The sequence below is a fragment of the Hipposideros armiger genome, unplaced genomic scaffold, assembly GCF_001890085.2.
Source record: "Hipposideros armiger isolate ML-2016 unplaced genomic scaffold, ASM189008v1 scaffold_488, whole genome shotgun sequence".
Lineage (NCBI taxonomy): Eukaryota > Metazoa > Chordata > Mammalia > Chiroptera > Hipposideridae > Hipposideros > Hipposideros armiger.
In genome coordinates this window covers 483,295-496,430 of record NW_017731838.1, presented here as the reverse complement: position 1 = coordinate 496,430, position 13,136 = coordinate 483,295, and the positions used below count along the sequence as shown (strand labels likewise).

General features: G+C 39.3%; 1 protein-coding gene across 4 annotated transcripts in view; it reads right to left on the bottom strand.

The window, feature by feature from the left end:
- Positions 1-120: 120 nt before the first annotated feature.
- SNX25 (sorting nexin 25) overlaps positions 121-13,136 on the bottom strand; it is a 104,458-nt gene continuing 91,442 nt past the window's right edge. The window contains exons 14-19 of one of the 4 annotated variants that reach the window (XM_019667216.1): positions 10,915-11,079; positions 8,975-9,092; positions 5,249-5,315; positions 2,119-2,300; positions 1,503-1,603; positions 121-789 (exon numbers count right to left, since the gene is read on the bottom strand). In XM_019667216.1, the coding sequence (XP_019522761.1) occupies positions 709-789; positions 1,503-1,603; positions 2,119-2,300; positions 5,249-5,315; positions 8,975-9,092; positions 10,915-11,079 (714 nt within the window). In that variant the 3' untranslated portion in view covers positions 121-708. Of the gene's footprint in view, positions 790-1,502; positions 1,604-2,118; positions 2,301-5,248; positions 5,316-8,974; positions 9,093-10,914; positions 11,080-13,136 lie in introns of those variants that run through there. The other 3 variants (XM_019667217.1, XM_019667218.1, XM_019667219.1) reach the window with 3 other exon arrangements.

Genomic DNA, 13,136 nt, shown 5'->3' with positions numbered 1-13,136 from the left:
AAACATCTTATTTTTCACATATTCATTCTGTGTCTGGAGAAAGGCAACAAACTTTATATTTCTTTGCAGAAGTATTTACATATACAATGTTTTCTAGAAAAAAAAGGCACTTGACAAATATTTGAAAACCTTTTTTTTTGAGATACAAGCATCTTAAACATCATAGAGCTCTATGACTCATTTTTATATTTTATTGCTTCAAATGCTTCAAACTATGGGAAATCTTTGGTAAAAATAAAGACAATAAAATTTTCACAATAACTTTACACAAAGCACTGCACAACAATGTTCTTCAATACACACGAGATAATATAGGAATGTGCGTAATCCTCAGTGAGGAAATTAACTGTACAATATTCATAGATCTTCATTTTAAAACAAAACTGTTTTCATAAATATTTAAAATATTTTTCTAGGCTCTTATCACATATTAACATTTGTATTTCAATCAGGATGTTGAACTTGAAAGTATTTATATTCTTATTAAAATAAAAAACAATTATTAACAGAAGTGTTTTTTTCCTGTTGCCTACTACAGCGTCAAATCCCCTCCCTACCCCGCCCCCCCACCGCCATTCTTCTTACTTCACATAAAACTAGAGAGGTAACTAAAATAATATTGTTCTCAGTCAAGCCCTCTGTGGAAAAGAGGAAAATGTTTCATGTCTATGATTACAGACATTTCTCTGGTGGTTTATTTGTGCAGTCTCAAACTTGACCAGTTTTAAGTTGATCTAAATGAGCTCTCAGCTCAGGACACAATTCAGTTAGCAGCAGTTCCATCAGCACCTGAACCAAAAAAGAAGAAAAAAAGAGCAGAAAAATGTGTTTTTTCTCTAAGGGTTTACTTAAATATCTACGTTTAAGAGAGAAGTCCAATTTTAGGTCTGAGATTATGCTTGGTGAGCAAGTTACTCTCAAACAAATGGAATTAATAGTTACTTCATGGTCTTGTTAACCAATTATCAAACCATCAACAATATTTAACTTTGCTAACGATAATCAGACAGATGACTGGGAGTTTTCTGGAATAAGAAAACTGAGCAGTCATGCAGAAATGTTAGATATCAAAAGTTAAGAGAGACAAATAGTATGAGACAATGAAATGATGCATCTACTAGGGGTACTTTTTTTCTTTTCTTTTTTTTCCCCAACCAAATTGAACAAACAAAAATGAAGCAGAGAAAATGGGTTCAGAATTATAAGTAGTAAGAATGATTAAGAATATAAAGAATTAAGGGCCAGCCGAGTGGCTCAGTTGGTTAAGAACTCGCTCAAGGGTTTGAGCTCTGAGCAACAGCGGTTCGAGTCCAGCCCGAGCTGAGTTGCCACTGAGCTGCCAACAGGTGGCAGGATGGCTCAGCTAAAAAAAAAAAAAAAAAATATATATATATATATATATATATATATATATATAAAGAATTAAAATCTACCCTCATATGTGAACAGAAACGTAAAATTAAAGAAATACTTAACCCTCTGGTAGGCTTGAAATTACTCACATATAATAGATGCTTATTGGCTCTTGTCTCTTGCAGTGCATTGAATATTTTTATTATACCATGACGGGCATTCTGCTGTCCAACAAGGCTCTGAAGAGCATCTGGAAAATTAAGTTTATATTTTGTGCTGTTATTGATAAAGTGCACACTGCATAGCTATTCAGTGAAGGAGATATTACATGCTACATACACAATAAATAAAGACACCGAGGCATGAGGAATATGAATGATCAGTTTTTTCAAATGTGTAAAGAGAAAATAAGTTTATTCAAAATGTTTCAACATAAGGCGTTTATGCAAATTAAACAATTTTAATACACTGCTACCCAATTAAAAATTAAGCTCTCAAAACAGTGTACTTTAGAAGGATTTTTAAAGCACAAAATTTATTATTCGTTCTGAAACATTCTTCTAGTTAAAATACAGTGTTATAACTAGTACTGTTCTTATTAAGATTCTCAGTATAATTTCTTAGCATGATTTAAAAGAAAAAAATGTGATTTTTTTTTCACTGTAAATAGTATTTCCTGAGAAATATAAATGAAAAATGCCTTACTAGGACGTTATTCCTTTTTTTTATCTTTGTACTTTTTCAGGATCAGAACTCAGGCCTCACCTGGGATGTTTTCAAGTAGCTTCTGCTGAGCTCTCTGTTTTGTTTCCTGACTTTGTTCTTCACTTCTGAGCTTGGTTGGTGGGGCCAATTTCCCATTTGGCCAAAAAGCATCCCGGAAAACGTTGATGTAGTAAACCAACATTTGTTCACTGAAAATCCAGTTCACTGTGTCCCGAATTTGTCTTTTAAGAGAAAAATATTTCTTGGATGAGGCTTTTAAAAAATTTTATTCTCTATTCTCAAAAGGTTTTTTACCAATGAGTAAATGAAGATACAGCATGGTTTAAAATTTTGATTAATAAACTAGGAATTGTATTTTTAAACCCTGGCTCTGAAACTCATTTGTTTTCTTTTGGTAATACTGAATGACCATTCGTTCCTGGAGCTTACATTTTCATTGGTACTGACTTCTTTAAATATTTAATATTTGCCATGCAGTATCTTTCAATCTGTAAAGACAAGAACTGAAAGGAGACTGACTGATTTGTTTGAAGCTTGAAACTACTCTAACTGTGCACAGTACTTAATATACTAATTTTTCTATGAAGTGGTAACAACTGAAAACAAATCCACTGAAGGACTGTTAGAAGTGGTCTGGAAAACCTCCCTGAGCTCCTGAAGTCCTGGGGGAGAACCAAGCTTTTTCCTTAGCTGTCTCTTGGTGTTGATATGGCAGATAATGCTGGGCAGACTCCTCTGACCTGGGGTACACATCTCACATGCTCATGAAGCAAGGGAAAAAAAGATTACCCCTCTCACCACACAGTGAAGGACTGAAAACATACATTGCTGTCTAGCCATTTCAAATTTCCATGGGAATGAAAACTGGGCAGACATGTGACTTGCACAGTTATAAATAAATGGCTTTTATCTGGTTACCCAGGTCTTCCAAACAACCCTATTTCATTAATTATTAGTCAGATTCTAATCAGTTACAGGACTTCTGCTGTCAAGAGACAAGTAAGCACAGTTCAAAGAGCCCAGTAGTAGTTGTGACGTTGGGAGCAGGAAGTCTCTTTGTTGAAAAGGGGAAAAGGATCATTTTAGACTGTTGGTAACAGAAAGACCTGAAATTTCAAATTCAATTCATGAATAATAATAAATTAAAAAGCCCTTTAAGAATTTGAGTTCCTAACCATATTTTTAAAGGGACAATGTAAGGTTTTTAGAAATAGTATCTGAAATAAATGTTTTAAGCCTAGTACTTTGCACACAGTGATCAGTCACTATTGAAGTCTAAACTCTATGAGTCAAAACTATGTTAATTTTGTTTGTAATTGCATGTCTCCTAAGATACCTCCCTATGTTGCTTAGACTTGTGCAATTCATATCTAGACCAAATAAAATAATTTTATTAATTTAATGGGACGTCTATTTTAAGAGAGAACCTGCCAACGTGCCTGCCTACCTAAGAAAAATCTACATAAAAAGGCAGACACCTCATGTTTTCTGTAGTCTTGCTTTCGGGCTACTCACTGGCACTACATGAAGAGATGAAGTAAGAAATTTCAATTTGCAACTTAAAATTCTGTAAGTGACTCTTACCAAAGACTATCACCTACGTATTTTCTATCAGTTTAGGTCTGACTTTCTGTTAGCCAAAACCATGGGAAGCTTTGAAGCAATTCTGGCATGCGGAGTTATCGTTGGCATAAGGCAAGAGGCACATATTGCACTGCTGCTTATTTTTATGATGTGTCATCATCATCGGCTAAATGCAGAAAAGCAAAGGGCTGGGAGATCTCCATAATTCGTCTACCTCGTAAAAAGCCCATTGAAACGAACAGCCTGAAAATTCTTTATATGATTCCTCCCTTCTAGCCCTGTGAAAATAACTGCCAAAGTATTCACCACTCACAAACTACAGCTGCTCATTTTATAATTAAGAGCCAATATCGTAAAAAGGAGAGAAGAAAGTATGAATGATTTGCTGAAACTGAAAAGGAAAATAAATCAGCAAGTCTGAGAAAAATAGGGCCGTTTTGGAAATCTCTTTCTCCAAGGCCTGTCAATACGAAGGTTAAGAGGTTTGCCCTAGATTAAAGCTACAAGTTAAACAGGCCATTTTCCTGATTAAAACTAAAGTCCAGGATACGAACTCAAAGAAACCACTAACACCATTTTTTTAAAAATCTTAGAAATAAATAGAAGCAAACTCTGGTTTATGACAACAAGAAAAATATTCTACTTACAAATGAATAAAAAGATAACATATTGTTTCTGTTTCCCATAAAAATTTATGATTTATATGACAAAACTATCACATTAACCTTGTACATGTTTGACAACTAAATTAGTCTTTCAATTGGAAAAATCTGATTAATTTCATCTTAACATAGCTGCTTTACAAAAACATGATTTTCCCCCTTATTTTTAGCAGTTGACTTGCATTTTTATTGTGCAAGGAAGCCATCTTTATCTCCTGCAGAATACTGGGTATGGAGTTAAACTTTTAAGTATATACATAATATATTAGAATATAATGGCTTATAATAGTGTTATATGATACATATACACACACCCCTGATGGCTATACCTCGATACTGACTAACAAGAATTACCATTTTAATGTTACCCAACTCTAAAAAATACTGGGGTTACCAAAAAAATGTATACACGCGACTTGTATTCATCTTTTGTTATTGGTATATACTGAGTATTACCATTTTAATACAGTTTTTTCCTTTCTTAAAATGTGTACACATTTTTTTTGACACCCTCTATATGTATGGTCTGCATTTCCCTCCAACAGCTGCCATGTGAGGCTCATCCACGTCCATTTTGGCTTTGAGTCTAAGCCGTAACCTGATTTCCATCATATGCCATAAAAACACTGTACCCAAAATACTCAAAGCGGTCATCATAATCAAAAGAGAATTTTACAGATAGAATGTTCTGACCCTTGTCAGCCAGAATGCCAGAGCTAGTCCAAGCTTTTAGTCCACCATGAATTCTGTGGGAGAAATTCTGTCAGAAAGCTGTATCCCTATCCAATTTTAGAACTGTATCAGAAACAAGAAGAGAAAATAAAATACTTCAGTTAGAGAGATCACTGGCTACTATAACAGGTCATTTGACTGGTAAGGCAAAGAGTAGGCATGAATTCAAATATTAATTTTGTGCAACTCACTTGTTGATGGTTCTTCCAAAAGTGACCTGAACAAGAGCAATTAATGTTCTTCTCACCCATTTAAACACTAAAATACAAGCCAGAGGAAAAGCATTATCACAGGATACCACAATTAGGACATTTTCATAGCCGCGAAAACATACATCTTTCCACTTAACTCAATCCGAGTCCTGACACCAAGCCACGGCTACGGCATCTGCAGAATTTGGGTCTAGGTTAGCAAACTTCTGCCCATGAAAATTCTTCTGACTAAACGTTCATTTGCTACTGAGAAAGTGGTAAGATGAGACCTGAGAGTTTTTACAGCTTTTCAATGCTTAAACAACAGCTGAGCTAGCAAGTGGGAATAATACCTTACTTCATGTCCCTGGGCTACTGACAACATGTCGGCAGACAGTACAATTCCCGTTTTAGATTTCTGTCTGGCTTGTGGAACCCAGTTTTCTAACACACTCCTCTGAATGAGAAATGTGTAGTCCACTGTTGACAAATATTTTGAAATATTCATGAATCGATGAGCCTAACTGCTCCCATTTGAATAGCGGTTTGTAGATAATCGTGTGCTTTTATATACTTCATGCCTTTGAGGGAGGAAAGGTAAACCTCAGAGAGCCAGGCTCCTGAGGGGGATGTGAATTCAGCACTTCCCTGTCTGCTCCCTGCCTAGAGCTGGGCATAAGTCACCTTCTCTGAACCTCAGTTTCCTCATCTGGAAAGGGACAGTATTCACATGTGCTGCTTTTACTCTGAGGGTCTTGTCAGTATTTTTTGTGAAAGAGCGTTGTGAAAAGTTCTACAGATCTAAACTTGATTAACTTGGAGACATTTCTACAGGTACAGAATAAGAATATAAACCAAAAGAAGGCAAAGAAATGTTGTGAGGATGTTTTAGAACTATGAATTGGAATCTAAACCCAATTTTCCACTTATGTATTTATCCCCATTCATTGAAATGTTTAATTAGTGACACATGAGCAAATGAGGAATTCAGACTTGACTATAATGGAGCCAAGAGTTCATGACTCCTGCGCCAGTAAGAAAACCTAAAGGAGTAAATTCACAAACACCTCAGTAAAGGGAAGACACACAAACAAAAATAAAAAATTCACATAGACTTGGTACTAGACTTTAAAACATCCTAAAGTCACTTCTAACTTTTTAAGTGGATCTAAATGTCCAGGTAAAGTAGTGTTGTTAAATCCTTCAAGAGTCAAGTCTTATTAGAGTTGGGACCACGCCTTAAAAGTGCCTTGACTTTTTAATGGAACTCAGAGCACGCTGCCAGCTTGCAGACTTGTTCATTTGAGGCTGGCATTTAGGCTTGAGGAACGTATCTGTCAGTGCTGATAACATTATTCTGCCTTTGTAGGGCAAGAGAGGGGCAGCTCGTACCCAGGTCTGAGGACATGTGCAATTTTCAAAAGAATGTGACTGGTTATGCATTTTTTTAAAGGCTGTATTATTACTGGTCCCATTTTGTACACTGAACTAGAGCAGGAATCAAAAATGGTTGTGCTCCAAATTCTCTCCCATCACTGATACCTCCTTACTCTACTGCTTTTTCCTGTCCTTCTCCACCCCTACACCCCCACCCCACATACAAAATAGCCCCATTACTCCTTCCGAGCGCTCATTTGTTCAAAGCCACAGAGGCAGCTGCAGCAACACTAGATTTTGCTGATGGCAAAGATATCCCATCTCATTATAAATGATGTTCTATTTTTTCCCTTCTGAAATGTCACTGGCAAAACTAAATATGCTTCTGAACAGGCATGTGATGGAGGCAACACACGTTGCAAAGACCGGATTTTGAGCCCCACTCCTGCCCTAAATGGCTCTGATACCTCTGCCACAACTCTTAATTTCTGTATTGCAAAGAACATGCACTGACAAAGGATAAGATGATGCTTCTTCATTTTTATCAACTGTATGGGAAATTGGGAGGCTTCACAATTTAATGGGTGGGATTTCACCAAGGAAGAGTCAGAGTTAGGGTGGAGTTCTAGTGTTTTCTGCCTCTACTGAACCAAGCTGAACACCAGTATGTATCTTAAAGTGTCTAAACTATGGAACAGCTATAGCTTATTCATCTGAAAGAATCTTTAATATGTGGATAATATTCTAGCATATGGATATTTCTTAATGACCCCCCCATTTCTGAAGTTTAGCTTAGTTCCAACTTTTTATTATTAAAATTATGCTCAAGTGAATATCCTTATATATAAATCTCTGCTTGTAGTTTCACATTGAAGCGTGTCTATCGCTTCATGTGAGTTACATTTTTGGAACCCTTATATGGTAAATTCACTGAAGGAAGAATCTACATCCGATATATTTTTGTTTCCCGTACAGAGCTGTATCGAAAGCATATGCTCCCGAAGTGTCTGCTGATTTGGCTTGGGTGAAGAAACAGTCCAATGACCAAAATAACTCCAGCACTTAAACTCTTCTCGCCTATTCATCATTCCTCAGTGGACGCACGCAGGCATTTTACTGATCACCAACTATGGTTCAGGCACTGTAGTAGATAATGAGGATTAAAAGACACACAGACATGCTCGCTTTTATAAGAGCACTTGAAATTTCTTCATCTGCTAATAATTCTTTAAGTAACATGTTAAGAGGTATATAAATAAGAAGGGATGCACAGCTGCACTTCCTTTGTAAGGCTGGCTCCTGGCCTACCTCCTCTGCCCCAAGGGAAAAGATGCTAATGTGAGTGGACAGTCATAATGAGACCCGGACAGTTATAGGGCAACATTTTACTAGTTGGTGGCATGATTATGCCTTGCAAACGCTTGCTCCTCTCATGTGCTTCCTTTTCTGGGTGGTTGGCTGGGCCTGTGGGCGCCATCATAGTTTTAGCTAGTACTGAGGCCCCATCTATGACCACGCACACTGGTCTCATGACTGAGTATGAGGGGTGGGGGATGTGGAAGATGTGGGTGGACCTTTCACCCAAGTGCTGCTTCAGGAGAGGCACCTGCGTGGGTCTTAACAAAATAGTATCTTGCTCCTCTTTTTGCTCATGTTTCTTCTAAGTACATCTCCCTCAAGAACGACTAGGGTAAGGTATCTCAACCTGGGCACTACTGTCATTTGGAGAAGGCTGTCCTTTGTTGTGAGGGGCTAAGCTGCGGATTGCAGGAAGTTTAGCAGCATCCCTGGCACCCACCTACTGGACACCAGTAGCATCATCCTCTGAGTTGTGACAACCAAAAATGTTTCCAGATATCGCCAAGTGTCCCCTAGGGGACAGAGTTCCCTCACCCCTCCGCTGATAACCACTCCTCTAGGGAAAGAAAGGTGTTTGAAAAGCAAGGTTGAGGCATTTCTGCGTCCCTGGCCAGAATGCTACCTCAACACCACCCAACCTCACCTTTCACAACAGGGCTCTTCCCCTGTTGTGCACAATCCTTCTTCCTGCCTTTTGGTGATAAAGCAATGAGACTAGGCTAAGTCACCTAAAAAGGAGTTCAGAGCATTCTAGCTTTCTCTATTCAGAGAAACATGGTATGGGACAAATCATGAGTACTGAAATGATATCTGTCTTAGAATTGTATCCTCAGATCCTACCATAGTATCTGGTTGGCCCTTAGAAGTATTTTCTAAATGAATGCATGAATATAAATACACGTCTGATTCAGGAATAAAGGGATATTAAATGTGTGTGGGTATAAACCACTTAACCAGAAAATACCACTAAGTAATAACAAAGAGACTTACTTCCTCGGAGTTCAAAAATCTCCCCAATCAACATGAAACATGGTTCAGCCAAGGCGTCTTTCCTCCCATCCACATCATCACCATAATCTGACAGGTCGCTGTCCTCCTCTATCTCCTCCTAGAGGTACAGAAAAGTGATAGGAAGCAGGTCACTTATCCAAGAACGTTGGTAGAGTGGTTCTCCTTTTTCAAGTGTAAAATCCAAACTATGCACTCATATTTCAACCTTCCATAACTCCTCAGTTTTCCTACATGCAGATATCTATGCATTTTCAAAAAAGAAGGCAAAATGTACCTAACCTCAGGGGAAAGCTTGATCTTAAAGTCTTATTCAAGGTTTGAGATAGTTTTGAAAAACTTCCGTCACTGTATTAATAAGGAGTGAATTAGTAGACAGCAAAAAGAGTTTTCTAACCATTTTGAGTTTTAAACGTTAAGGCTTTTTAACTTCAATGATTTTGAATTCACTGTTTTTAAAAACATGTATATTTCAAAGTAATTTAGTTATTTTTAAAGCTCTGATTCAAGCTTTCATTCTGTACTTCTGCTAGTCTCATTTCCGGATCTGCATATCAGCAAGTTTCAGTTCAAAACTCATTCTATGCCAATAGGCGCCAGGCGTCAGGCTAATGCCAATGAGGATGGTATAGATCCAGATTTCCGGTGGCGACAGCTCTCTGGGAGACTGACAAATATTCACGTAGCTGTTTCTACAAGCAGGTGAGGTGCTGGGGTGAAGGTGCAAGCATTAGGCAACGGGAGGACAGCTGAGAAAGTTCACTCCAACGTCTGCAGAGAGGAAACAGCTGAAGTTGACAGGATTTGGGGGGACTGGACGAGTGGAAGAAAGGACTGAGAAGTCACAGAGGCAGGAGGAGATCCCTAAAACTCAGCTGTGCAAGAAGTTCAGCCACATCAAATGCTGCAACGAGGTAGAAGAAGGTGAAGACTGAGGGGAAGCCACTGGCACTCACCCCAGGGAGTAATTTCACAGAGAGACTGAGCCAGAATGGAAATTCTAAGGGGTTCGGTAATAAATGGGAGGTAATGGAGGTAAGCAAGCCAAGTATAGCCAGTCATGACACATGCGGCTATGAAGGGAAGAGGTGGGAGAGGCGCTTGGGAGGGAGGCGGGTTTACAGATAGGCCTGAATGCTGGTGTGGCTATGCTCTGCGCTGTACACTGATTTCTCCTCCCAGCTCACAATGCACTAACACAGCCCACACCTTTTCATCGTCAGTTCCTTCTGTCCAAACTTATTAAAGCAATCCCGGTGAAGAGGCAGGGGCACTTGGCAATGAAGACGTTACATTTCGGAAACAGTCTTGTGCGATTTGCTGGAGAGCCAAACAAGGTGCTTCGGAGGCCTAAACATGAGTTAGGAGCTTTCTCTGATGGGAAGATTGAAGTCCAGAGCATAAGACCGCAAATGTCTGCAGTCTCTGTTTCATTCCTTTTCCCATACATATCACTGCTCGATTCATCCTGCTTCAGAATATTCCATGGCTTTCCATTCCCTGAGAATGCAGTCTAAACTTCTCAGGCTGGCAGGTCCTTGCCCCCTCCTACTCTCTGCCTAATCGCCCACTGCAGAAACCCTCCCCAGTAGCCCAATGACCTGTTAACTGTCCTGCAAACACAGCCTCCTCTCCTTCAGTATAAACTCCAGCTCCTCTATAATGACGGCCCCCTCCCCTAGGAACTTCCCATCCACATTTCACTTAACTACCTTGTTATTAATCCTTTCATGTCTGTATCTTAAGGCTTCGAAGTGACTTGTAGGGGAGCACAACAGATGTCCGAAATATGACAGCGATAGTAACTACTGGAAATGGCTAGTAGTAGCATGCTTTCAGCAAGTATCTGTTACTTCCAACGGCCTTAGGAAAAACATGAGCTTAAATGTGTCCAAAAATGGTACCACCTTCAGACAACTCACCTCCTGATGGGAGAAGAAGTCACGAGGAAGTCTTTCCAAAAATGAGGATAATGAAAAAGTGGGTTTTTTCCCCTGCACATCAATAACCTTGAGGTAGTCAGGAGAAGGGCTCAAAAAGGCATAAAGTGCTTCACTCTGATATAGTCTTTCATCTGAAAGCAGATTCTGTGGAAGACGGAGAATTAAGAACTCTTATATGGGAATACGTCTGCTACGGGAGCCACAAGTCCAGATAATCCAGGGAATTCACTTTCACTGTAATTCTGAACCTAAAACCACTTCCCTTTCCTACTGAAATAAAGTATATCAGATCAATTCTCAATGATCATAATGGCAAACCATCCTCCCTGGTGGGTTGGCGCGCCCTAATCATTCTGCATAGAGGAGATACTGTGCAGACAGCAGAGTTCACTCTGGTTTGCATTGCTCAGCGCAACAAACAATTCTCACTTTGCACACAGCTTACAGATAAAGACACCACCGCTTTTGAAACTTCCACTCATCTGTGTTTGAACAACTTACATATTTGCACATTGCACAAGGATACCACTCAACCACCCTTTTATGGCTACATTCAGAATCGGTACATCAGCTGAAAAAAGAACTCTGAGTTGTCACATGGTGGCACTGCCTGCCAGGTAATAGTTTTATTTCACTCTGCTGCCATCTTCCAAGCAGCGCTTGTTTACATCATTACATAACTGTTTTTGTTGGCCCTTAAACTGGAAATTTCCTAAAATTCTTTGGCCTTAGGAGAGAGGGAGGGAGGACATAAGTCAAGTTTGTTTATGTATAATATAAGCAAGTGCTACTGATATGGTAAAACAGTAAAATTAACAGCGTGACCATAAGAAGGTTTAAATGTTTAGTATTAAAAGATACAGAATTTAGGAATAAATAAAGCAGTGGGAAACATTGCTCCATTTATGATGTAACCCCCTTGGGGGAGATGGGACACTGGCGAGCACACGGTGCTTCTGATAACAGAAACTGGGATGGGAGAAGAGGTTAAGCTCTGGTCCAGGAGGACCTAGTCCATCATGTTCACATTCTATTTATTCGGAAGAAGGTTGAAATCTGACAAACCCTATGATCCTCCCTAGAATGAGCACATCTGAGAGCACCGAACACTGCCATGCTGGGGCTTGGGGGAGTGGGGGGAGGCGCAGTCCAAGGGGCACCACAGCATCCCAGTGGTTGTTGGTTTCACATAACCTACGGAAGACTGGCCTGAAGATGGACAGGTTCTGCCTCAGACGGAGGGAAGGAAATTTAGGGGGATGGGCAGTTGGTGTCACTACTGCCTTCCCTGGCCCCTGAGCTCAATATATAGGCCTTTATTCCTTTTCCAGAGTAGTAAATGTTCAGTTGTAGGAACAGTGAGATATTCTCCCCCTAAACTGATTTCTTTTAGCTAATCTACACTCCAACATTATTTTATAAAATAGCAGGAAATAACTAATGGTAAGTCTTAAACTTTATACAATCAATATAAATAAGGGAATCATTAAGGGTTAATGATAAGTCTTTGGCCTAAATCGTATTCTATTATAAAGGAAAATAACCATATTCTATATGTTTGAAAAGTTGGAAATGTTCTCAAAGGTTATGTCTCTGGGGCAAGATATAATGGGGATTTTGTAATTTTTCAGCTCACTAAGAATAGCATTCCATTCCCAACTCCTCCCCGCACACACTCAGCGCATGGGGCTCTATTCCCGTGGAGATCTGAGATGACTATTCAGTGGCTGATGGGGCATCGCATGGCATAGCACGCGCACACGCAGAAGAGGGGCAGAGCACACTGGGGGGAAACGACTGGAGTAAGAGGCACATGTATGTGAGGAATGAGAAGAGGGCTACGGACCATGTTAGGAACAAAGTAGGAAATAAGTGTGGCACAGCCAAGAATGATTAGCTAGATTATTAAATGTCTGCATTACTAGTATGCCCCAGCAGGGAACCATATGTCATATATAAACATTCTTGTACACATACAATCCATGGACCTAGTAGTATCTGCCTTTCAGACTAAACATTGTGCATCTTGCTTTTCCCATTTGCAGTTGGTGGGATAATATTTTGAAAGTACGGTCTGCTCTATAACCTACCTCTATATGCACTCTCAAATAACGTCCTGAGGAAATGAAAAGCAATTTAAACATTATTTCCTGACTTAAAATCCTCTCGATTAAAAGACAGATGGACACTTGAGACCACCG